Source organism: Labrus mixtus, chromosome 23 (assembly GCF_963584025.1).
Source record: "Labrus mixtus chromosome 23, fLabMix1.1, whole genome shotgun sequence".
Classification (NCBI taxonomy): domain Eukaryota; kingdom Metazoa; phylum Chordata; class Actinopteri; order Labriformes; family Labridae; genus Labrus; species Labrus mixtus.
In genome coordinates, this window is record NC_083634.1 from 6,088,729 (window position 1) to 6,112,822 (window position 24,094).

A 24,094-nucleotide genomic window follows, 5' to 3' on the forward strand; every position below is an offset into this window, starting at 1 on the left:
CAAAGTCCCTACAGTCTGAGTCACTGCCACCATTAAAATCCAGTAGTGGACGGTGAGTGGACGTGTTGGTCTGCAGCTATTCTATTTTATGTATTTGTTTGGATTGTGTGTTTTGTTAATTATTGTCTTGTGAAAGAGGGGCAGATTATAAAATATTATTCTTCTTTCTGCTCCTTTGCTTTCAGTATTTGAGATTTTATGTTTGGTTTGGTCAATTAATTAAATAAATGTACAAATAAATAAATAAATAAAGTATATATATATATATATATATATATATATATATATATATACACTCAGGCTGTACGTGTAGCCTATCATACACTCAAAAACAATATGTATTATCCATCTGGTTTGTTTTATTCTGTTTCAAAGCTACTACGTGAGTTCGTGAAGTGGATGTGCCTGATAAAGAAAATAAAAGCTTTTATTTTGAAGGAATCACATCGTTTTCCTGTGCTGTCGTCGTAAAACGTGTTAACTTGACGCAACTTCCTGAAAGATTGACAGCTTGTGCCGCTCTCTTCTCTTTAGTGGTAGAGACGAGAGCTCCCGTTGTGTGAGCAACTCAATCACATCGTCTCACGTCGTTTGCGGATTTTTCTCGGATCTAATTTTTGTACTTTTACCGGAAGTTCACCGGGAAGCGCACTCGGTTTGGAGTTTATAAGAATCTGCGGGGAATGAAAGTGGAGCGGACGCCTCAAACAAAGTAATCAGAGGAGGAGGTAGACCTGTGTTTGATGGCTGCTGGGGATGGAGCCCAGCTGCCGGCCACCGTAGCGGCCAGCCGGAGCGTGGAGAAGGCGCTGGAGGAGGCTGCAGCGAGCGGGGCTCTCAACTTATCCAACCGAAAACTGAAGGAGTTTCCCCGCAGCGCCAAGAACTACGACCTGTCCGACATAACACACGCAGGTCAGTTCTTCCTATAACTTAGAAGAGAAACAAAGCGAGCTGGCTATTATCACGAGAACAGCCTTTTGTTTTATCGACACCTGCCCCCTTTCTTCTAACGGGGAAGGCGTCTTTACCGAACCCCGACTGCTTTCTGTAGACTTCTTAAAACCCTGTCTGGTTTTTGGCTGTCACCGCTTTAAAGTGCTGAATGAGGACTTATTTCTCACCAACAGGACCTACTGCTCAATTCGGCTCACATATACTACTCAAAACTGTTATTATATTGTCTTTTCAAACTAGTCCATAATGGTAATCGTCTTGATCCAGTGTTGCTGTTAGCATGCTAGGCGAACCAGAATCTGGTGTTTTTCAAATGGAGGTTCCTGCTTGGGGGACTTACAGAAAGTTGGGGTGTATTTTATGAGCTGTTTACTAGCTTCTCTCTTCAAGCAAAGCCACATGAAGTTCAAGCTTTTTCAAAGGAGCTTGTCGTGTTGTTCTCTTCAAGGAAAAAGGGAAAAAAATGTCAGATATGTGAGTTCCTCTTCCTCGACACATCCTGAACCTCTACATGCTCGCCTTTGAGTCATGGATTTACTGTAACAATGAGGTTTTTAAAAAGTACTTTTTACTGTAACAACATGGCAGCTTTCTCTTTCAATGTGTTGTCACTAACTTTATCTCATTGAACTAAGTTGCACAGGACATTAAAACAACAGCAGGGAGTAGCTTATGCTGTAAACTAGTTGTGTGTGACACTGCAGATTAAAGGGAGCCACTTTGGCCTCGCCTTCTTTAAAAGAGGATTATCCCATCCAGGTTGCTGAAATCAATCTGCACAGACTTACAGTAACACCCCTCTGTCTATCTCGCCTCCGCTGCTGCTTTCTGTGCTTTTCTAATTATGACCATCTGCTCATAACAACCCAGGTCTAGGCCCTGTGGGATGATGAGGCCTTGAACACTCATAAACACACACACACACACACACACACACACACACACACACACACACACACACACACACACATGCACCTGCTACTGGGGAAACCCAGCACTAATGAACATGGAAGTGATGATGAATACCTCATACCTGCAGTAATGCCTCCTGATTGGGATGTGTGTATCCAAGTGCAGGTTCTTGAATAAACAATTTGTATTCAGCTCAGCATGTTGGTAAATGATACCGCTGTGTATCTCTTTCTGTGGCACGGAGGCTGCTATCAAATTGCATGTGGAAAGTTAAGGATCCAGTGTTTTTGAAGCTTAAAGTCTGGGTGTCTCTGCCTCTGCTGAGGCGGTTTTAACTCTTTAAATTTAGAAATTAGAAGGAAACCGCAAAGAATGCTTTCGGTAGTTTTTGGGGGTTCAGTAGTTGTTGAAGGACTTTCTGATATTTGACATCCTCTGATTGTTATTGTGTGTGTCAACATTACAGAAAGGATCACTACAGAGATAGACATTCTTAAAACCAGAAACAGCTATTGCATCCCTCTCTTCAAAGCCAGCCACCAGACTCCATTGACAAAAACAGTAGTCCTACCACATAAAAATATGTTATCATTCACTTAGCAGACGCTTTTTTTCCCAAAGCGACGTACATCAGAGAGTAAGTACAACACTGCCACCGAAGCAGCTGGAGCAATGCGGGGTTAAGTGCCTTGCCCAAGGACACATCGGACATGTTGCTAAGCTGGGGATCGAACCCCCGACTTTCCAGTTGAGAGGCGTTGACTCTACCAACTCAGCCACAGACGCCCTTAAAACATAAAACATCAAACACAGGACTTGCTGGTCTACCTTGTAGACTGTACATATGAATGGATGACGCATGAGCGGAAACCTCTGGTCTTTCTTTCCTCTTATACCCCTGCCTCAGACGGGTGCTTTATTTGTGAAATTTAGCAACTTTAGTGTTTTAAATGTTTTCTTTGGATCCAATATTTTTTTTGCTACAAACAGTAGTACAAACAAACTAACCGATCAGCTTTAGACAAGAAGCCTCCCAAGTCCCACAAGGTTAAATTACTGTTTTTGTCAATGCAGTCTGGTGGCTCTGAATAGAAGGATGTAATGACTGTTTCCGGATTGAAATAAACATCTTTCTCTAAATCAAACATGTCTTTAGGAACTTCTCTTTAATGTTGTCAGAAACTTAGAATAACAATCAGAGCCTGACAGTGGTAATAATAAGAACTTTTAGTGGATGGACCTGGATTGGGCACATTTGCCCCCAAGGATTTCATTTCAGCCTAGCTTTAACTGGGGTTGTTCTAATACAATTAACAGCTACATTTTTCCACATGCAAGAAATCCAGCTCACAGTCTACAATTAGATTACAGCCATGCATTCTTAAAATGCAGTCGACCTTTGGCACAGCTGGTGTTTTGGTTTGCCAACACACCATGCCAAAACACCAGCTATTTGTTTCACTAATAGCATTAATCAATCATCTCTGCTGTAATCCATTCAGGTACGCCGATGTTAGAGTCCTCTTCTCGAATGGAACAGAGCCATCTTTTACATTTATTATTCATTTGAGAGTATAATTCTTTCCAACAAAATAATCTCAAATGGTTCCACTTTACTGCACTATCTTTTACGTCGCTTATCAACAGGAAATCAGAGAATGCTGAGGGTGTTTTGTAATTCATTAATTACTTAAAAAGAGCTAAGAAATATGATGGCGACACGCCTATTAAACTGTAGACGTGCAGAATCAACCTGGAGAATCGCGCTTTGCTCAGACGTGAAGTTAAATGATGGAGCACAGCATTGTCGATCCGAGTAACAGCTCATGGAGTTCCCCATGTTCAACAGTGAATCAGCTTGTTAACAGGCTTATGCACACTGGATGGACTGGACCATGTTGAGGCGCGTATTGATGATGATTTAGTATTCAGCCACTCATGGTCAGACCGTCTCCTGCATGTGAGAGCAGTGTTTGAACGACTGAAGGTGGTCAATCTAACGGTTGTCTTGGGTGAATCAGAAATTGCTCAGGCCTTTGTTACATATCTTGGAAAGGTGGTCGGAAAGGGCAAGATGCTTCCCGTATTCGCAAAGGTCGAGGTTATTATAAATCTCCCAGGCGGTGGCAGCAGGGAGCTGGATAATGAGGTGGTGGTACCTTTCCTATCCTTGTACATGTACATGTACCTGGCATACTGGCTCAGCACTTTTACAAGCAACATTAGGAATTCAAATAATTGTGCAACTCTAGAAAGGCCAAATCTCACATTAATACCTAATTTATTACACAAGTTAATTTATCCTGTGCCCTAGTTTAAGGGTGGTTCTGGGGGTTCTTCCCCCTAAAAAATATTGTCCATCAGACAGCGATTGCCATTGGCAAATATTGTTCATTTCCCTTCATTTTTGTCAAAGGAAATGATTTGGTGTAAATGATTGATTTCTGTTTCTTCCTGCATGGATGTAAAACTTCACCGTTTTCATTCACATGGAGTTTGATGATGACACAGAGAGAAGTCTCGGAATAAAACAGTCGTCTGCTTCTTTCACTTTTCGTCCTCTTTGGTAGTTTGGCGGCGCCTTTCCTGTCTTTTACGACACAGTGCCACCACCATATTGGCGTACATCCGTATTAGCAGTAAGAAACGAGAAGTTCACACCAGGTGCTGTACTTTAAAAACTCTAGTCTCCAGGAAAACACCAGTCAGACTTTGGCAAAATTCTGTGGTGGTGGACAGCCACCAAGTTTTACATACAGGAAAAACCTTTTTAAAGACCGCCGCCTGCTGGCATGGAGAGTTATTTCCTCTTGCGCATGTGCAGAACGTACATGGTAGTTGGCCGTCGGCTGTAGTCTTTGCGGTGTGTTCAAGTGCACCTTTTAGGCCACAGTCCACCTTTGTTGCCACTAGTTCTTTGCCGTCTGCTTGGAGTGTCAGGGCCTTTAACCAGCCCCAGGATCCCTTTTTCCTGTGGAGAAGAAAGTTTACTTCTGTTTTGTTGTTGTGGTATAGAAACAGGTATCAATATTGTTTGATTTTTAGTATCATATCGAAGTTCTGGTATCGTGACAACCCTTCTTGAAACTAACTTTTATTTATTTTTAGCTTAAAAATTGAAACTGAAAGTTATGAATTCAGTGTGAAATGAAAAGTAAGAACATCGTGAACACATTACCAAAAGGGATGTTTATTGTTTCAGTCCACCTGAGCTCCACCTGAACATTGAGCACTGTGTTTTCTGACGTCTCTGTCTCTTGGTGACTCGCTGTTATTCATTCAGCTCTAATTAACGGGCGGTGCTCCTCTCCTATCGGTGCAATTGTAGACATTATTCTTGAGTACATGTTTTTGCAGCACCTAGTCCGTCTTTGAGGTCGAGTAATGAGTGGGTTTCAGTTTCATTGAGATACCTGGTAGTTATACCCACTCAGACTGTCATTATGTGAGCTATAAGGAGGCCTGCCCCTGCACCTATGTGTGTATGTGTGTGTGCAGGTGGTGACAGACCTCTGATTCATCAGACCGTCATCATGGTTGTCAGGTAGATTCTCGCCATGGATGGTTTTAAGTTGGAGGAGGAGAAACAGTGGGATCTGATGCATTATGAGCTTGTTCTTTAAGCTACTTTAAAACTTTCCATGTAATAATTACCTGTTAGTGTTGTGTTGTGATTGTTTCTTCCCCTGCTCACGCTCAGCCTCGGCGGTGTGTGTGTCACTCAGGGAGAGGGAAAGAGCTCCAAGGGAACAAAGATCACGACCAGCTCATAGCTAATAATAAGATTGTGCTCGTTAACCTGAATCAATAAACAGAATGGCATTGTTTAGATGGAGAAAGGATTGAAGAAGTTGTTGGAATCTGTAGAATGTCTAAAGTTCAGAGAGTCTAAACCCTGGGCTAAAGGAACATATCCAATGAGTTTGTGTAAGTGCATACCTTTGACCAAACCACCTGAAATGGTCTGCTACTAACTGCCAATTTCAACATAGTCAGATCGCCACGGTGCCTCAGCGCTGCGCACCACCACGCCGTTCGCTCCTCTAGTCAATGCTCGTATTTCCACAGCACACTGGGTCTCTGGAGCGTGCCAGCATCACTACACCGAGTCTATTTCAACGGAGCCCGCTGCAAACATGCGTCCTGGGATTTAAAGTGCAGCTTTAAGTCTCGTCCTAGACTGTAAATTCAAACAATGGATTGAATTAATTTATCTTACAAGAAACTATTTTAAGGGCATCAGAAGCTTTTTATCTGCATTTGTTTATGCATCATCAACACAAACTGCTGAAACGGTCATTTGTTATAAGCTGGAAAATGTCAGTGTGGAGTGCAAAAAGAGGGGGATTGACTATGAAGCTTTTATTGATCGCTATAAACAGAGAGTGGGGGATGGAACAATCCAGTCGTAGACGCCGTCTCCCCAATTCAACTCGTTTCTCATGACTCAGGTTGTCAGTCGGATTTTAGACAACGACCAGCTCAAGGAAAAGGGAAACTCTTTGCTTTTGCATTCATAACTTCTTATCACAATAAGTGCTGGCTACATTGAAATCCTCAATAAATTGGTTATTGCTCCCAGAGGCTAAATCATTGTCAAGTGAAAGCTGAATGGATCTGAGATCTATTGTGGGTCTCCACCTCTATAGCTGCAAAATCTTCCTGTTCCTCCAGCAGTCTCTTGCTTACATTTCCCCTCTGGTGTTTGGTGCAGGACAGGTAGCAGACAGAAATGATGACATCAACACTTTGCATCATTTATGTGCAGACTGGCACCCAAAAAACAGACTGTAGTTTATTATTTTTAAGCTGGTAAGAGTTTCCATCGCAGCCATGTCCTCAAATGCTAACTTGTTTAGCTAACCCTATGTATCTGCAATTCCTCGAGAGTCAAGATAATAAATGTGTTGTTTTAAAATCACTCTGTTACATTAGACTGGTAAGTTGAGCAAATTCCCTCATCACTACAAAAACCCCCCCCCAAAAAACCCCTGTATTTGGCGGGTGGTAATTTCCAACCCTGCCCCAACATCTCGCATGCTTTGGCGGGGTTGTTTTTGATTCCTTGGCTATGAGAATACTGATGTGGCAACCTTTTAAAAAAATGAAAAGAAATTGCTTTTGATTAAACAAAGAGTAGCCAGCGACAACGTCGTCAGCTCGATGTGGAACAGAGCAAAGCCAATTCAAATTCAACATTTATAACTGAACATGAAGTGAAACCTCCACATGCATGTTAGACTTTAAACGATGCATCAGCACCAGTGAAGATGCGATTAATCCCACAGAGACTGAGCTGATGTGTGCAGGATATTAGTGTAGCTGTGTTGTCATTATAAAGATAAATGTGGTGGTCAAACTGGGGTAAAAATGGGCTGCAGAGGCCCGGCACTCTTTATGATAACATCCGCCCCCCACCCCTCTTTTTCTTCTTCTTCTTCTTCTCTACTGGAGCAGCTTCCCTCAGGAAGGTCAAAGGTTCACACACACACACAGAAACACACAAAGAAGAAGTCTTGGCTTGCCTCCCCCAGAGTGTTTCCCGGTAGCTGCGAGCGGTTGGAGGGAACAAAGCCCTGTCATTGTACGTGCGTGCACCTTGTGGACTCACAAATCTCGGTGGTTTTGTCGAGTGGATACACACAGATCACCCTCAGGCTAACGCTTTTGCAATTAGGTTTTCCACATACGGGTTTTAAAAAGATTAAATTTGTGGTACTGGATTGACGCTGTTATGTAAGAGGTATTTGGTGCCACATTTTCTGCAGGTTTGAATCTGAAAATAATCACTTGTGTACTAAGATTTCTATCTTGTTTACAACAATCCCTCAGAAATGACGCTACTGATTAATCAGAATTCAGTGTTTCATAAAGGTAGGATTTCTTTCTTGACGTCTTTTTTTAAGAATGTGCAAATGAGGCTGTGTTGCAGAAACCTGTCAAGCTTTCTCCTCACATCCTGTCTGTGCACCAAATGTTCAATCCAAACTCCAAACGAGCAATTTAAAAGTTGATGCTTGTAGTTTTGCACACAATCATGAATTCAAGCTTTTTACAAATCTGCATCCTGGTCTAGTTATTTCAGCAACCTTCAGCGTGTTTATTGTCGTAAGAATCTCAGTCAGATTTGTTTATTTTGGGTTCATGTCGCACGTCTTGACAGATTTCAGAGACTTTAGTGAGAATTGTTAGATACAGTGAAGCTGTCACTCAGTGAAGACGGATGGACGGGAGCTCTACGGCTTAAACAGGACGCCATCAGAGAAATCCTGGTACTGATCGAAGCTAACAGGTCATCACACTGGGACCGTGTCCTGATCCTACCTAACAGGTCATGATCAGGTCACAGGCTAGGCGCCCCATGTACAGAGGATGTAGTCCTCCTCCTAGTGCCCACGGGTTTGAATCTGACCTCGACCCTTTGCTGCATGTCATCCCCAATTCTCTCCTCCCAACATTTCCTGTCTTCTTTTGGCTGTGTCCTATCCAATAAAGACTAAAAGGCCCCAAAAATAATATCTTCAAAGATTTGTTTTCCAGAGAAAAATCAAGTTTCTTTGCCTGAAGCTCAAACTTGCTTTAACGAAGGAAACGGGCGTGTCATTTTGTATCTAAGATCTTCAGACTGACCGGCTGTTGTCCAGTTAGGTCGTCTTGTTGCCTGTCATCAAACACGCTTTGCCTTTCGCTTTTGATGTCACCTCTCACTGTCTCACGACCTATCTTTCAAGCACTCCACCTTTTTAAAGAGCCTGTTACAAGTTCGTCAATAAAGCCCAGATCCTCTGATCCTTCACTCTTCGGTCTCAGTGAGGCAGTAAAAACGCCCCATCGCTCTCCGTTAAAACACTAAGACCACATAAAGAACGTCGTCAGAGAGTGAGGAGCACAGCACACAAATAAATAAAGAAAACAGCCAGCACTCCCAGTTAATGACATACACGAAGCAGCAGGGAGTAATACAAGCACAGACGCTGAGGGTTAAAAAGCAATAAAAGAAGAATCCTTCCATGCAGCACATCTTATATTCACTGCTCGAGGAAAACTTCAGCGTCCTGTTTTTGCTGCATCTACTCTCCACGGATGGAAATAGTTCTTTTTAATTTCAATTTAATTCAATTTTAGACGCGAGCGCTGTACAATGAGTTAAAGACAGAAACTCAATATTAAAGGCCTCAGCTTGGGGGGGTCTGGATGTCCCTCTAAGACATGAACCAGATATTTTTAGTTTATTAAAAAAAAACAGGATTGTTGCTCATGTAAGAGCACTTTGAGTTTGTTTAGAGGCAGAAGAAATGAAAATGTTGCATGAGCACAAAGTTAATAAACTGACCGGCTGGCTCATATGACCTCTGGGGGATGTGAGAGACAAGAGCCTGTTGTTGAGAGCAGGAAGGACACACAAACACGCACACTCTATACCATGACTGAGAAGTCCAGCAGCTGACTTTGTGAAAGAACCAATGAGGAAAGGAAGGATGTGTGTGTTTGACTATATGTTCCTGTAAAGCGGCTCATAAAGAGGGTTACAGACTTGATACTATCGGCCTTCGTTCTTGGTATCATGTTTTATGGACTGATTCAGAAATGCTGCTGTGAAATATGTTGTTGTCCAGGGGGATTTAAAGTCCCTTGCGACTCTTGTTTGTGTTGTATTTGTATAAATATGAGGCGTGTTAGATCCCTGACACACATTGCAAACAGTCGGACATCGATCAGTAGCCCTTGTCTGCACTTTTTCCAAAGCTCCGCCATCATTATGGACTTGAATGGTAAATGGACTTGGGCTAGTATATCTTTTCTAGTCTTCTGACTTCCTTGGGGAAGACGCCTAACCCCAAGTTGCTCCCGCCGCTTAATACCAAAGACTAAATATTAATGGACGAAAGCCCGAGTGACGTCAGCCATCTGCTCCTGCAGGGGGCTCCGGAGGCTCATCGGCAGCAGCCGCCATGTTGGAAATGCTGTCTCAGTCGAACTTTCAGTCAACCTAAAGACAGGCTTAGAGCTGGAGCTGAGGCGGGTTTTAAGCCTCTTGATGAACCGTTACATCGTGCCCGCCTGTCAATCATGTCAGCTACACGCCTAACTATGTATCATTCATAGAATCAAAACGAAGCCCCCTCGTACAGTGTAACTAATCAGACCTATTTGTTTTTTTGTACCAGGCTGTAAAAAAATTAATTTATGCCAGTCTTGTGTATGTGACTTTCGGTGTTCCTGGAGCCAGCCTCATGCGGACACTCCTCAAAATGCAGGATTTTGCACTTCCGCATTGGCTTCACTTTTCAACACCAGAGGTTCCTGCTTGCTTAATACTGATGGACTCTTTACGCAGCAGCCTCTACCATCAGTGTGTGAGTGTGTAGGTGTGACCTGCGTTGTTAAAAAGTAGCCAGAAGACTAGAAAAGAGCTTTTTTTCCAGTTACCTTGAAATCTGAACACAGATCCCTCGATTGGGTATATCTTTGTTGTTTTTCTATCTCCATTTTTAGAAATATTGCTCGTAAGCACATTGGTCGTTTAAAAGTCAGTAAAAGATCTGCAGGAAGTCCAGTTTTAAACTAACTAAAGGTCTTGTTTTGGTGTGTTTTAAACTTGGTGTGATTACATGCAGCTTTAAAGAGCGATACAGTAAATAAACAGCCTGCCCTCTTCAACCAGTGGCCTGGTTTTTAAACGTGTTACTGAAAAGCTCTTTGACTAAGCTGCCAGGAACTACAAAACTGCACTGTGTGCTGTGGGTTAATGGTTGTGTTGAGCAACCCTGATTCCATCCCTCCCTGTGTATGTGCAGTCAGAGCTCAACATATGGCTGTGGCCTTCGCTGTCAGTTGTTTACATCTGTTCTGTGTCATTAAGTGAGACTGTGTGAATGCATGTCGGTGCAGCAGTGAGTGTGTGTGTTCAGCGTTCACCCCGCCTCCTCCGTGCAGCGGATGTGGGCTGCCTGTTCACTTCTGCTTTGTGTGTCTTCGTCTCAGTGTCTTCACCGCTGTAGCTCTCTTTCTGATTGCCCCACACTGTTCTCTAAGCCAATAAGTTTCCATTCAACCGTGCAGCTGGCTTTTAAGGGACTTTTATTGTAAATGAAACAGAAAGTTGAATCTAAAACGAGTAACTCATTAAAAAAAAGAGATCCACAGGGAACGAGAAGGACTCTTTGGTGAACTGATAAACACAGGATGAGATGTTGTTGTTGTTGTCAACGACTGAATGTCTGAACCTTCCCTGCATGCATTGTTGCCTTAACTGCAACCACAAGTCAGTGACGGCCGCTCAATCCATTTTTCATGCTTTAATTTCCAGTATTTTTAGTGTCATGTCTGAAAGTTGCTCGCTCTGTCTGCAGCCTGCTGGTGTGTTTTCTCTATCAGAGTACAGCAGCTGGTGGGGAGGGGGATTCCCTCGTCTGTCTCAGGGGATGTAACTAGAGAAAAGACGCGCGCACACACACACACACACACACACAGACTGACAGAGAGGCTGTAGGACACCAAACCAGTCTGCCAACAAACGTATACTGTGCCATACATGGTCCCGAAGGTGGAGGGCTTCAGAAGTGAGATATCTAAACAAAAAATGCAAAACAAACGAGCTGTGTTTTGCAATCCTGCAGAACTTGCATCATATCTGACATTCAAGAGTGAGTTGGCATTCTCGATATGACATCTTATGAAGGAAGTCAACTTTTCCCGTCTTGATGGTTCACTATAGTAGTTTTTTTAATCCACTTTTAAAGGCTTATACTTGTATTTTAAAGGGCACATATCATCCTTTATGAAAAGTTCTTGTTCTAAATCCACTCTGATCCTGTATTTGATCATGTCTATAAACCCCTCTATTTCAGCCCTGCTCAGAACAGGCTGTTTCTGTGTCTGTACCTTTAAATGTAAATGAGCTGTGTCTGACCACGCCCCCTCTCTGGAAGGGCTTGGGTGTCTCAGGCTTTCTCGCTCCATGTCCTATTGTTTACGGTGAGAAGGCAGACTCAGAGGGCAGAACAAACACCTAGCTGTGGGAGTTTCACCCACCTGGGGGAGGGGTTACTGCCCTTTGTGATGTCATGAAGGGAAAATCTCCAAGCGGCCTATGTGAGGACACATTTTCTGAAAAGTGGAGCAGGCAGAAGACGGAGAGGATGGACTTTTCTCATCATTGGGGGGTTTGTAGACAGACTAGTGACACATATTAGAGTTAGAAAGTGTATTTTGCATCATAATATGTCATCTTTAAACCTGGGCACAATTCTTTGGGAGCACTTTTTAAATCCACAAACTCCATTGGGTAATAAAACAGTAATTTAACTTCGCAGAACACAGCTTATCTACTGCTGCCTTGAACAATAAGGTGTTGTTTCTGTAATTGTTTGTGACTTTTGAACTTTGAAATGTCTTTATTTTTATTTCTTAATTTCCTTTATCTGCTGTAGCTGCTCTCCCCTGCAGGCTCAGCCGGCAGCTATTAGTTAATGGTCCTCAGTGGTGATTCCTCCTGGCTCTGTGTTTGTCCTGCAACACAATGTAACTCTGTAAGAGTGTGTGCAAATAATCTAATGGTGTGGAGAGGAGGACTGCTTGGTGAATAATGAAAGCAGAGGCCCTGTCTGCCTTATGTAACCGGGCAGATCCATTAACTCCCACAGTGTTTGGTGTCCAGATGGCTGATTCTCTGAGGAGAGTCTGAATACGACAGAAAAGCTGTGGGGCCTAAAGGGGTTAGAAGATTTCAGATACCAGCTGTTTTAAAATAATAATATCTCTGAAAAGTACCAACGCTTTTAGATAACTTTGGATCACAAGTCGCTATCTTAACCCAAAGTTGCGAGTGAAGGAGAGGGAGTACTGTCTAAACTGCACAAATACGTTGGCATAGTTTTGGTGCTGAAATGTTGCCAACAGTCAGTCATTGGTTTAAAAGTCTCTCCAATTGTTTAGCCATGGAAAACTGACTAACGCCACTGAAGGGGAAAATACAGTTTCTTTAAAATATGGGGGAAATTACCTTCCAAGATATATCAGCGTTTATCGACATCATCATCATTAATCATTATTTGTATAGCGCCAATTCATAACAAAAGAGCAGTTAAATACCTTACTCATTGTTAAGAAAAATGGGATATGAGGAGATGGGATAAGTTGCAGGAAGGATTTCTCCTTTGTATTCCTCGCGTTCCTGTTGTCCACACTTCCTTGCCGCTGAGGTGGAGGTCGGATCAGGTTGGCATGAATGAGGACGGTGGTGGTTTTGGAGGCAACACAGTCCGATGATGATGGTGGTGGCTGGGCGTCAGACGGTGGTTGTACTCCGGGGCTTCTGGATAATGAAGGCTGTCCACGTTGTGTACCTGACCCTCGCTTGTGCTCGTGCATGAACTGTGCCGTGTCGAAGCACACCTCTCTCAAGCGTGCCAGGGCCAACTAAGTGAACCGGGCTTGAGCAAGGAATGGATCAATCTACTAGTCAAATGAACTGGAATTTTGAGGTGAAGCGTGCATATACGGATTGCCTAGTGTGAGTGCGCCCTGAGTGAACAGCTGACTTCTTTGACAGACCTGTGAATACTGGATGAAGTGATGTCGCAGCAAAGATTGTCAGGTTAAAAACTTACTGAATGTTGTTGCATTAAAACCTAATGTTTTGTGGAGCTCCTCAGGGATCTATCATTGGTCCTCTATATTTTTTTTACGTGTTGATATTATTTTTTAATCCACAGAATATAACCAATGATTCCCTGACCTCGCCCTGACCTCTGCTTGTTTAAAATACATTTTAATAACTGCAGTATGTGTGCATGCACGTGGGTGTGATAGTTGTGCTGAGGTCTGTTTTTCATCAGAGGGACATCTGGACGGCTAATTGATACCATAGATATTAAATGCACCACAGTCTTTGTACTCTAACCTTCAGAAAACCTTTGCTAACCCAGCTGATCATCTGTCACGCTGACCAAGCTGTAATTACACCCCTTGTCTAATTTCTTGTAGCAGCCTTTTAATTCGATGGACTCTAGTGTGGAACGGCACAAAAATGTATTTTCCTTTCTATGCTTTGCTGGTTTTGGCACTCTTGCTGTGTGCACTGCATGCTGTTGCTAGACAACCGAAACTCTTTAACACTTCTACTGTTTGCTTCGTCTGTTTTTGCCGTTTGTCACTTTTTGATCTGTTGCAATTAAAGCTGGAGGAGTTTCACACACAGGCATTGAAAGTTAAACAGTAATTGTTCCTGACAGCTCGCAGTTATATTTAAATGTGTGTCAGTATGTTGCGCCGACTAAATAAAGATGCTTTTCCATTTCTCTTCACGCGAGTTACATTTGCTCTTTACTTATTAGGTGTTGTATGGCGTTCTGAGTGTGCTCGTAGTGTAGGTCCTCTTTTTGCATGACCTCGCCGAGGTTTGCATGCGAGAGCTAAAGCAAATCCTGCACCATGTGGGAGTGAGAGACGTGAGAGGAGGAGGAAAGAAGCAAGGGTGACAGATGGGAGAGGAGAGGAGTCGGTGTAGGAGGAAGAAGACAAACTGAAGGGAGTGCAAGTAAATCAAGTCTGACTTGACTGAACGTACGGTCTATCCTCATCATGTGTTGTTTAGAAGAATTTAATGTCCCAAGAAGTGACTTAACACGTTCTTATTCAGTGCTGTGAGAGAAACAGCATCTCCCTTGAGTGTCTGTTTATCCCGTCTTATTCCTGAATAAGGGGATAAACAAGAGGGGTCGCACATAAAACATAACACACATTTAGCTGTGGAAAAAAATACAGTAATAATCATGGCTACACTTAGCCTTAAGTATATAAGGGAAAAGTCAGCTGCTTTTGTGGCTGGAAGAAGTTATGTAATTTACATTTTGTGTCTTGTTTTCTAGCTGAGTCACTTTAGTGTTGGTTTGTGGTGCGCGTTGGCCCGGCAACCATTAAAGACTTAATACTATTATGAATATAGGTTGGGGGTGGGAACAGTGGGCTTTGAGCTGCAGTCGGGGTGATCTAAAACCCTGCTGTGCCTGACCAATCAGAGACATTCATCTCTGCAGGGGCTGCATGCCCTTTTCTCCAAAGTCCCTGTACTTTTAGAAAGTACTACCCCACTAGCAGGGTCTTTTTTTAGGGGTAGATATTTTACCCCAGAACTAAATTTAGACCCTGGTACATTTGGTCCAAATGCATTTAGTTCTTCAAAAAGACCACAGTTCTGGGGGAAAGTTCCTCCAGTGGAAACGGGGCTCTAGATGCTGCAGCAAGATGTTGTTCGTCAAGAAACTTGTGTTCAAAGGGAAGTGACCGTGCTATTCTCTCAAAACCGCAAAACTCAAGAGTATATTAAACATTTGATGGCTGATTCATGTAGTTTAGTTAAGTCATAATACAAATTAAACAGACTTTCAGCTATTACAAGGGTGATTCAAAAGTTATCTCAATTACAGAATTCATCGTCATTATAAATTCTCGTACAGAACAAAATGTCATTTTTCTACATGTTCACACTAAGGCCTTGTCTGAGTCTCACAAAGAGACACACACACACTCACACACTAACAGATCCGTGGTGTTCGTCTGCAGTTCTGATCCTCAGCCCGCTGTAACAGGAATCAACACCGCCACATCCTGTCTTACAGCACACACACGCGCACACACACACACACACAAATGTGTTGTCATTGGCAACGTTGTGAAATAAACCCAAACAGCACCAGCATGAAACTCTCCGTGACATTTAAAAGTAACGTCAAAGTGAAATTAAGGTGGGGCCCGTGATCGTGAATGCAACACACTGATATCAAACGTGAATATTTAGGGAGTTTCTGAAGTCCACTGATGAATTTGTTGAATTCTCTTACAGCCTCGTTTTAGCTGTACAGTCCATAATTTTACTGCCTTTCTCAGTTCTAGCAATCTTACCGTATTTGAGTTATGAAATTCTGATAAATCCCCAAAAACTCAGCAGCACAACTGGTCTTCAACCTACCCGGGGCAGCACATGTCACTCCGCTGTTCATCTCCCTCCACTGGCTCCCAGTTACTACTCGCATCACATTTAAAACTCTGCTGCTCGCTTACAAAACAGCTCCTCCTTACCTAACTTTCTCATCCAGGTCTACCCACCAATGAAAGGTGTCTGATCCGACCTTCACAACAGGTCTCTAACTCTACTCTTCTGCTCTGTCGCCCCCTGGTGGTGGAACGAACTACCAACCTCCATTCGATCTGCGGAGTCCCTCTGCACCTTTAAGAAAAAGCTAAAGACCCATACGGCTGAAAGTATCACTCCTTAAACCGAAACCCCGGAAGCTTAACTTCTCTGAACGTAGGAAAATACTGGAGAAACAGAGTGCCGACATAAGTCGCCTGATCTGATTTGATGGAACTATTGATTATTGATCTTATATCATCTATAAGTTATGAGTTAAAGGGATACTTCACTGGTTAAAACATGAATCTGTATTTAAATTGGGTCATATATGTAGTAGAAATGTGAAAAACATTTTGAAGTTGGTGCCTTCTTGATCGAGAAAAGGCAGAAAGTGTCTTTTTGGCTCATGTGGATGAAAGACAACAACTCCCAGAATGCACAGCTCTGCCTCAGCCTCAACTGCTCGCTATAACGCAGCTCGTGGAGATAGCCACGAACAACCGGTTCGAGCACAAGACCTTCAAAATCCCCTTCATCCATATCAGTTTGAAGTTGAAACATACTTTCATCTTACTTGTGTTATTTTTATCTTTCTCCACAAAGCATGTTAGCATAGCTTCCTAGCAAGGTGGCGGAGGTTGCTTTTAGATTCTGGGAGTGAGGTCCCACCCACTGATCTGTGATAGGTCTGTAGCTTCAGTGGGTCCCGACCCCATGGGCGGGTGGAAAACATGAGGAAGTAGCGATGTAGTTTCACCCCTGCTAACCAACAGCGTCAAAATAAACGTGACGCTTCAAAGCTCTGTCAGTAGTGGAACCGGTTAATCTCTAATCTCTCACTTTTTGTTTTGTTTCGAAATTCAAATGATCCAACATGAGTTTTAAAGTTGAATGAAATGTGAGACTGTTCTATAATGTGACAAAAACATTGTGCAGACTCACCCACCCGCCCTCTCCCGATGACTCAGGGATTTCTGATTTGCACAAACAGGTCCGTCCTTCAGTCCTGTGGATTACCACCACTGACGATCTGTCTTCTTTTGTTGAGTCACTCCTGCTGTGGAGGTTTTTGTCAGCCTGCCATCACACTGAGTCGGCCTCTTTTGTGTTTTTTTTTTAATCCTCTTTCTGGCTTCTCCTCACCTCCTCACCTCCTTTGTCCTTTCTGTTTTTCTGGTGTTATCTTCCTTTTACTCACCCACTCCTCCCCTCCTCCCCTCCTCCCCTCCTCCTCCTGTACCTTTTTGTAAAATCCTCACCTCCCTCGTAGAGTAGAGAGACTCATGTTGTGAACTCACAAACACGCCTCAGCACACACAGGGAGGCCCACAGTCCTGCTCGGGGCTGAGTGTGTGAGTGTGTTTCTTGGCCGAGTGACATAAAGATATTTTCAGGCTTTCTGCTCTTGTAATCGGCATCGTTAATGCTTCATGAACACCAAGAAGCATGTGAGGAGAGATGAAAGTAAAGTTTATGAGCTGATCACAAAACTTTCCTTTCTTTCTTGGACAGCAGGGTTCAGAGAGGAATGAATGAACTTGTAAACATTGACCCTTTCTGACCTCTAGCTTCATCCAGTTATGGTCAGATCTTCCTCATCCTCTATCTAATGGAAAAATGCAGAGACACTAAATGCGTTGGTCGTGCTCTTTTGAGCTGCTCCTTCATTCCCCTAAAGCAGGTGAGGCCCTTCAGAAACCTGATATCCTCTCATTTCTGAAGCTACTTCTGGGAAAAAAGACAAAAGAGTGCAGAAAACAGGACACACAATCACTACAGGAGCATCTGACGGTCTTTACCTGAATCTCAGGTCATATCGCCCACCACTTGGCTGTAGTGGACAACACGAGACTGGTAGTTAAAAATTGATTATTGCCTTAATATGAGCAGCAACAGATAAAGAGAAGTTCAGTCTGTTTCCAGCTTAGAGCGCCCTGCTGTTCTTGTAGATAGTCGTTGCCTCTGCAGCTGCAAAAACAGTTGTTTTTCTGTCACCAGGGCGGTCTGTCAAGTTGGAATTTCAGGGTGATTTCAGCATGAAGTCCTAGTCCCTCCCTTCAACTGTATACATAACTAGCTGCACAACCATGTCACTAGCAGAGAAAATAGCATCGCAGAGTAATGCCCCAAGTCCACTAAGCGTTTCTTTTCTGAGCGCCAGCGTCTTTTTTTCAGTTGATTTCAATGTGGAGAGAGCGTTTGCAGCTGCAGAAAGCGGCCGTCTGGAGAAAAACTGCAGCACCCAGCGTCCTTTTTCAGAGCGCTCTGCTTGAGCACTCTAGTTGAAAATTGTTCAACTTTTCAGAAAAGGCGCTGTTGACGTCACCGGCGCTCTTTTCCAAATGTTTGATATTCCCTGTAGTTTTGCGGCCTACGTATCGTGTCTTGTACCCACACCCTCCTCGCTCCGTGTCTGATCGGGAAATAAAACATGCAGTAAAAAGTAACGCAGCAGTGTCGGTCATACAGCGGTCAACAGACTGTTGTCATAGAGACAGGGGCAGGACGTGCAGTGCTTTTCTTCTCAGTGCACAAATGCTTCATGCAAGCACTCCAGAGCGCACAGCCAGCGCTGTCCTGCCTATGTGGCCTGAGGATGTTGTGGACATTTTACAGCGCTGACTGGATTTGTATCCGTTTAAATTTGGGTCATAAAGCGATGAATGGCTGCAGCTGCAGGGCAATGCCTCTTGGTACATGTAGGCACAGTGAGGTGACAGTAAAGCTGCATGAATTAATTTACTAGATCATTCATTACTTTTGTAGTCGACACTGACGGATTGGGCCCCAAAAACAATCAGGACGTCCTTAAAGTGACGTCGTAATTATAATATAAGCAGGATGAACATTTTGTGAGAGAATACATTTAGACTACAAGTTCATATCTGGTGACATTTAAAGACAGTTGCAGATTGATTTTTAGAGAGTCTGGAAAGTGACGACATAAATATCATGACTTGTTAAAAACAGAATGCAGAGCGTCTATCTTGAAGATGTTAAACAAGAAACAAAGCGTGTTATTTTACACCTTGATTAGATTCCATGATAATAGTTGACGAGTGCAGGGCCTCCTTTTAGTCGTGTTTCAACTTGCACATGAAGTCGTTGGTGAAGCAATTTTTGGCTTCAGTGTGCTTTGTCTTCTCGTCATCTGTTGATGCACCAAACCACACCCGATGACGGACAAAACCATAGCAACAAGAGGTTTATCGTTTGAGAGATGAACACAAAGGGAGGAAGACTAACTTTTAATGGTCACATAGTCTCCTCATCTTCAACCAGTGAGTCTCTGAGCTCCCCAAAACAACGAAGTTTCTTGTTCTAAATCCACTCTGATCCTGTATTTGATCATGTCTATAAACCTCTCTATTTCAGCCCTGCTCAGAACAGGCTGTTTCTGTGTCTGTACCTTTAAATATGTAAATGAGCTGTGTCTGACCACACCCCCTCTCTGGAAGGGCTTGGGTGTACTCGGTGCTTTCTCGCTCCATGTCCTATTGTTTACGGTGAGAAGGCAGACAGTGTTAGAGGAACATGGTGAAGTGGATTAAGATAATAGGGGATGTTTAACTGCTACTGACAGTTAACTGGAGCGGTCCTGTGGCTTGAGAAGAAAATCAGATTTGCCAACAGATTAGTGTGTTAATTGTCTCAGACAGCACAAAGCAGACCTGCATGTTAGTCCAAATAATGATGAAAATCTTTTTAAAATGATAAAAAAAAAACCTCCTAGGTGAATCCACAAACCTTTAAGGCTTTCTTTAAACTGTTCTCTCAGTTTAGAAATGAAATGAGACTTCGGCGCAGAGAACTAAAGGCTGATTATGTCATTGTTTTTGAGCAGATTATGCAACACGATCTGCAGAATGAGCCTGTTTTTTTGCACTGAATCTCGCACTGTGGTAACGGCGGGGGGGGGGGGGGTTCTTGTGTGTTAAGACTTTACAAAGGTCCTGCTTAGCCTAGTGGAGGTCATTGGGTCAGCGGTGATGTAAGCGTCTGAAGTGGATCCATCACATCCTGACCTGTAATTAGACGCAGAGCTCTGTGCTGACAAGCCAATCCTCCTCGCTCTGCAGATCCTTTGACATCCTGTGTCAGTGTTTCAGGCCATGTGGTCTCATAGTTACAAGCTGGAAAACCACATAATCACAGCCTTTTGTTTTTAAATCAGGGGCTGGGTTGTAAAATGATCTCTCTATGCCAGATTTTGTATTGATAACAATCATACATCAGACTTTTTTTTACTCTTTGGGTCTAGCAAACGGCCTCTCAAACAGCACAACAAAAGCCAGTCTGCAGATTAGCAGCTTGAACGGATATTAAAACGCTCTCTCTCAACAAACATTTTCTTACCGTTTCAACTCTTTGAGCTTCACTCTTTAGATTTTGGTTGTTTTAAAATGGAATTGGCTGAAGGATTGAAGACATCAGACTAGTGTTGTAGTACTCGAAGTCGGTCTTAAGGCCCCGACACACCAAGCAGGCGGCAAAGAACTAGTGGCTGCGAAGGCCGCCTGTGGCGTCGCCTGACGTCTTGGCCAAAAAGTTGCACTAGAACACACCACAAAGACTAAAGCCGGCGGCCAACCACCACGTACGTTCTGCTCATGCATGAGAGGAAATAACTCTCCATGCCAGCAGGCGGTGATAGTCTGTTGTTAAGATACGAGAAGACAATTTTCACACCGCTGTCGCTCACCACTCGTATTATAGGTAGACTACTAATGGAGAATAATGTCTGATAAAAAGTTGAAAATGGCGCTGGTGTTGTCAGCTCTTGGTCTTTTAGTGGAAAAAGAAAAGAAGAGGCGGAGGAGACAAATAAGGAGAAACAGCACTAATGGGTGAAAGCATGGATACTACAGCGACATGCTCAAGGGGCTTTACTGAACCTGAGAGAGCTGGAGAGAAATTAAACCTCCAACAGCCAATCAGAGTCATTCCTCTCACGACGTCAATTCAACATGTCGAATCGGCTGAAAAAAGGCCGACCACATTTTGACGCTGGATTTTAAATCAAGACCGGTCGAGACCACCACTGACATGCTATTCTTCCATGCCATTACTGTGATTAGAAGGAAAAGCATACAGATTTTGAGAGCATCCTCACTCTGCTGTAGGAGAGTTCTGCTGTTCTGGTTTGTGTTTTCTTTCTGCCTGTTGTGCTTTTGGCAACACCTGAATCATTGATTTCAGAGCAGGTGTTTTCTATTAGCTGTAGAAGAGCGCTCGTGTGGAGATGAAAAACAAAAATGCACCGAAGTTGGTCCAGGTTGGCTGATTTTAGGGCTGCAACTGGCTTGCAGTGCCTGAATACTTTGAAATACTTTGTAAAAACCCGCTCATATCTAAAGATGATGTCATATTATCGATATAACACCAGCAGGGATGTTGACAATCTGACAGTCTGTTTATTTTTAACATCATATAGAGACTTCATTCAAAACGTTCAGGTTAAAGGCAGCAGCCTCCAGATCTGTGTGCTCATCTTTGTCTTCAGTCTACAAAAATTAAGTAAAAAAAGTTTCTCCTTTCTTGTTCGGCAAAGCCACGAGGAGCAACTGTAGCAGGAGAAAAAGAGCCGCCGGTTGCCGACCCCCGACCTGTAAATTTGTATTTTTCCTGCCAGTGTTGACAAACCTGACAAGTTGTCTCCGACCAATCAGACGGTGCTTATGAAGAGTCTGCATGGGGCGAGAAAGCTAAATCATGGAAACACTCACTGCAGGAACAGCTGTGAACTGTCTGATGATAACGGGGTCAGAGTGAGTCAGCTCTTCAACCGGAATAAAACTTTCAGTTCTTGTCATGATGACATGCTGCCCCCCCCCCCCCCCCCCCCCTCCTCCTCCTTCTCCTCCTTCTCCTCCGTGGAGCTGACAGAGTTGGCCCTGGACCACAGATCATGCCTGTTTAAAGCCAGCGTCCTGTGGTCTGAACCAGTGTGAGACCGGGCATCTCGCTGCCCCATTCCACAGCACATGCTTTTCCCATGATGCTCGGTGAGTCAGTCTTGGCTTCGGTTCAACAGCTTCCAGCGCATTTGGGCAGAAACGCAGCATGGGAAAGAGAGAGAGCAGAGAAAGGCCGCCATCGACCTCTCAGCTGTCAGAATGTTCGTGTGTGTGTGTGTGACTTCATATTTTTGTACTTAAAAGGGAATTCTGGTATTTTTAGACCCTTTCCCTCTTTGTTTTACTTCATATTTGAAAAGTTTTTGTACCTGTTGGTGATTCAGGGCGTCATTCTTTTTAAGTCACGTCGTACCTTGCAGTCAACACTGAGGGTTAGGGTCCGAAAACAATCAGGGTTCCCTTAAACTGTCGTCGTATTTATAATGAGAGCAGGATGAAGATTTGGGAGACAGTAAGTTTCGACTGAAAGTTCAAATCTGGTGACATTTAAAGATAGTTGCAGATTGATTTCTAGAGAAACTGGACAGCAACAAAATAAATATCATGACCTTCTAGAAAAAACAGAATGCAGAGCGTCTATCTTGAAGATGTTAAACAAGAAACAAAAATGTTGTTACCCCCCCCTACTGTCCAACAGGGATAGTCTCCTGCTGTGAGGTGAAATTCCCCAATCTGGAATATCATAGGAAAGTAATAAATTTGATAAACATCGCCAATAATGTTAGTAAGTATTAAAAAATGTGCATGTGCTTCGTACAGGAGATTCTACATTTGGAGGCTTGACATCCATATTAAATCAAACTAGAGGTTGTAGATTTATCTGTGTTAGTATTTTGCAGGGGTGGATTCAGAGACTAGACAACCTCTCCATCCCCCCGAGCGCACACACACACACACACACACACACCCTGCTATCTCCACCCCCACCTATTGTTCGCTCAGCTCCCCTGCAGCTATGGGACAGTGAAGACAGGGAGAGATCAGGCTTTTTAGAGCTACTGTACAATATCCATCCACTCTCACATGTACTGCATGAACAAAATACACACACACACACACACACACACACACACACACACACACACACACACAGACACACTGAACCGCCCTGCTGTGTTTATTAAGGCCATGTGAAATGGTCCCGTTCTGGTTTCTTTGTTCACTCTTTCATTAATGTAGAACGAGGCTCAGCAGTAAAGTCTGTGTGTTTTCTCCTTTGTTGAACACAGAGTGAGACCTTCATCTGTCCCATTTATTATTCTGGACGTTTAAAGCTCTAATAAGCTATTTGATATTATTCAGAGGTTTGAAACGGCTCGGCTTGACTTCTTTTGTCTTCATTTTGGTTGTTTGATTGTTCAAAGGAGCAGCTGAAGAGAGAGAGGAAATATTGAGAGGAGAGAGTAGGGGATGATATGCAGCTAAAGGCCTAGGTCAGGTTTGAACCCGCGGCCTCTGCGATAAGGACTACAACCTCTGTACATGAGGCGTGCGACATAATGGAGCGTTCCATTTGATCTCGGACGGTATCGTGAAAGTTCTCTCTGTGGAGGTGTTGTCAAGTTATTTTCAGTCAGAAACTATCATGTAGTGTGTTGTTATCATCTGGTATCCGCTAACAAAACAAAGGTACTCCTGGACGCGTCCATGTTGCTTTTCCGACTTGCAACTGGAACGCAGCATAATCGCTAGGCTATCCGGCGCCCAAAGAATGTCCAATCTTGATTCATTTATTGGCACAAAAAGTGAGAAAATCCTGTAAATTAATATTTCATATATCACACAGTCAAATTTAAAATATTTTTGCTTAAAGGAGCAGTATGTAACTCTGACACCTAGTGTTTAAAATGTGTACTGCAGTCTAAATTCTAAACATTGTAGAGAGCTGTCTCACCCCGCCCCCTCCTCTCTAGAGTCCATGCTCACACAGGTCACCATGTGGTGAACACTGAAGCTTCAGTGTTTATCCAGCTCTGCATGGGTCTGTAAACCTTTCTGTGTTCTAACCTCTCCCCATTTTTCAAAAGTATCGCGGCTGAACAGAGACAGGAAATGTTGGGAGGAGAGAGTGGGGAGATGACGTGCAACAAATACACTCATTATAGCGTTGTGTTGCAAACTCTGTTGCTTTGTCTGCTACTTCCTTGTAGAATGCTAAATGGAGCAGCAA

The 24,094-nt window shown here is 43.3% G+C and overlaps 1 protein-coding gene across 2 annotated transcripts in view; it reads left to right on the forward strand.

Annotated features, from left to right (window-relative positions):
- Positions 1–512: 512 nt before the first annotated feature.
- The window catches only part of lrch4 (leucine-rich repeats and calponin homology (CH) domain containing 4), a 45,931-nt gene continuing 22,349 nt past the window's right edge, over positions 513–24,094 (forward strand). The window contains exon 1 of one of the 2 annotated variants that reach the window (XM_061030911.1): positions 513–915. In XM_061030911.1, the coding sequence (XP_060886894.1) occupies positions 744–915 (172 nt within the window). In that variant the 5' untranslated portion in view covers positions 513–743. The remainder of the gene's footprint in view (positions 916–24,094) is intronic. The other variant, XM_061030912.1, reaches the window with a different exon arrangement.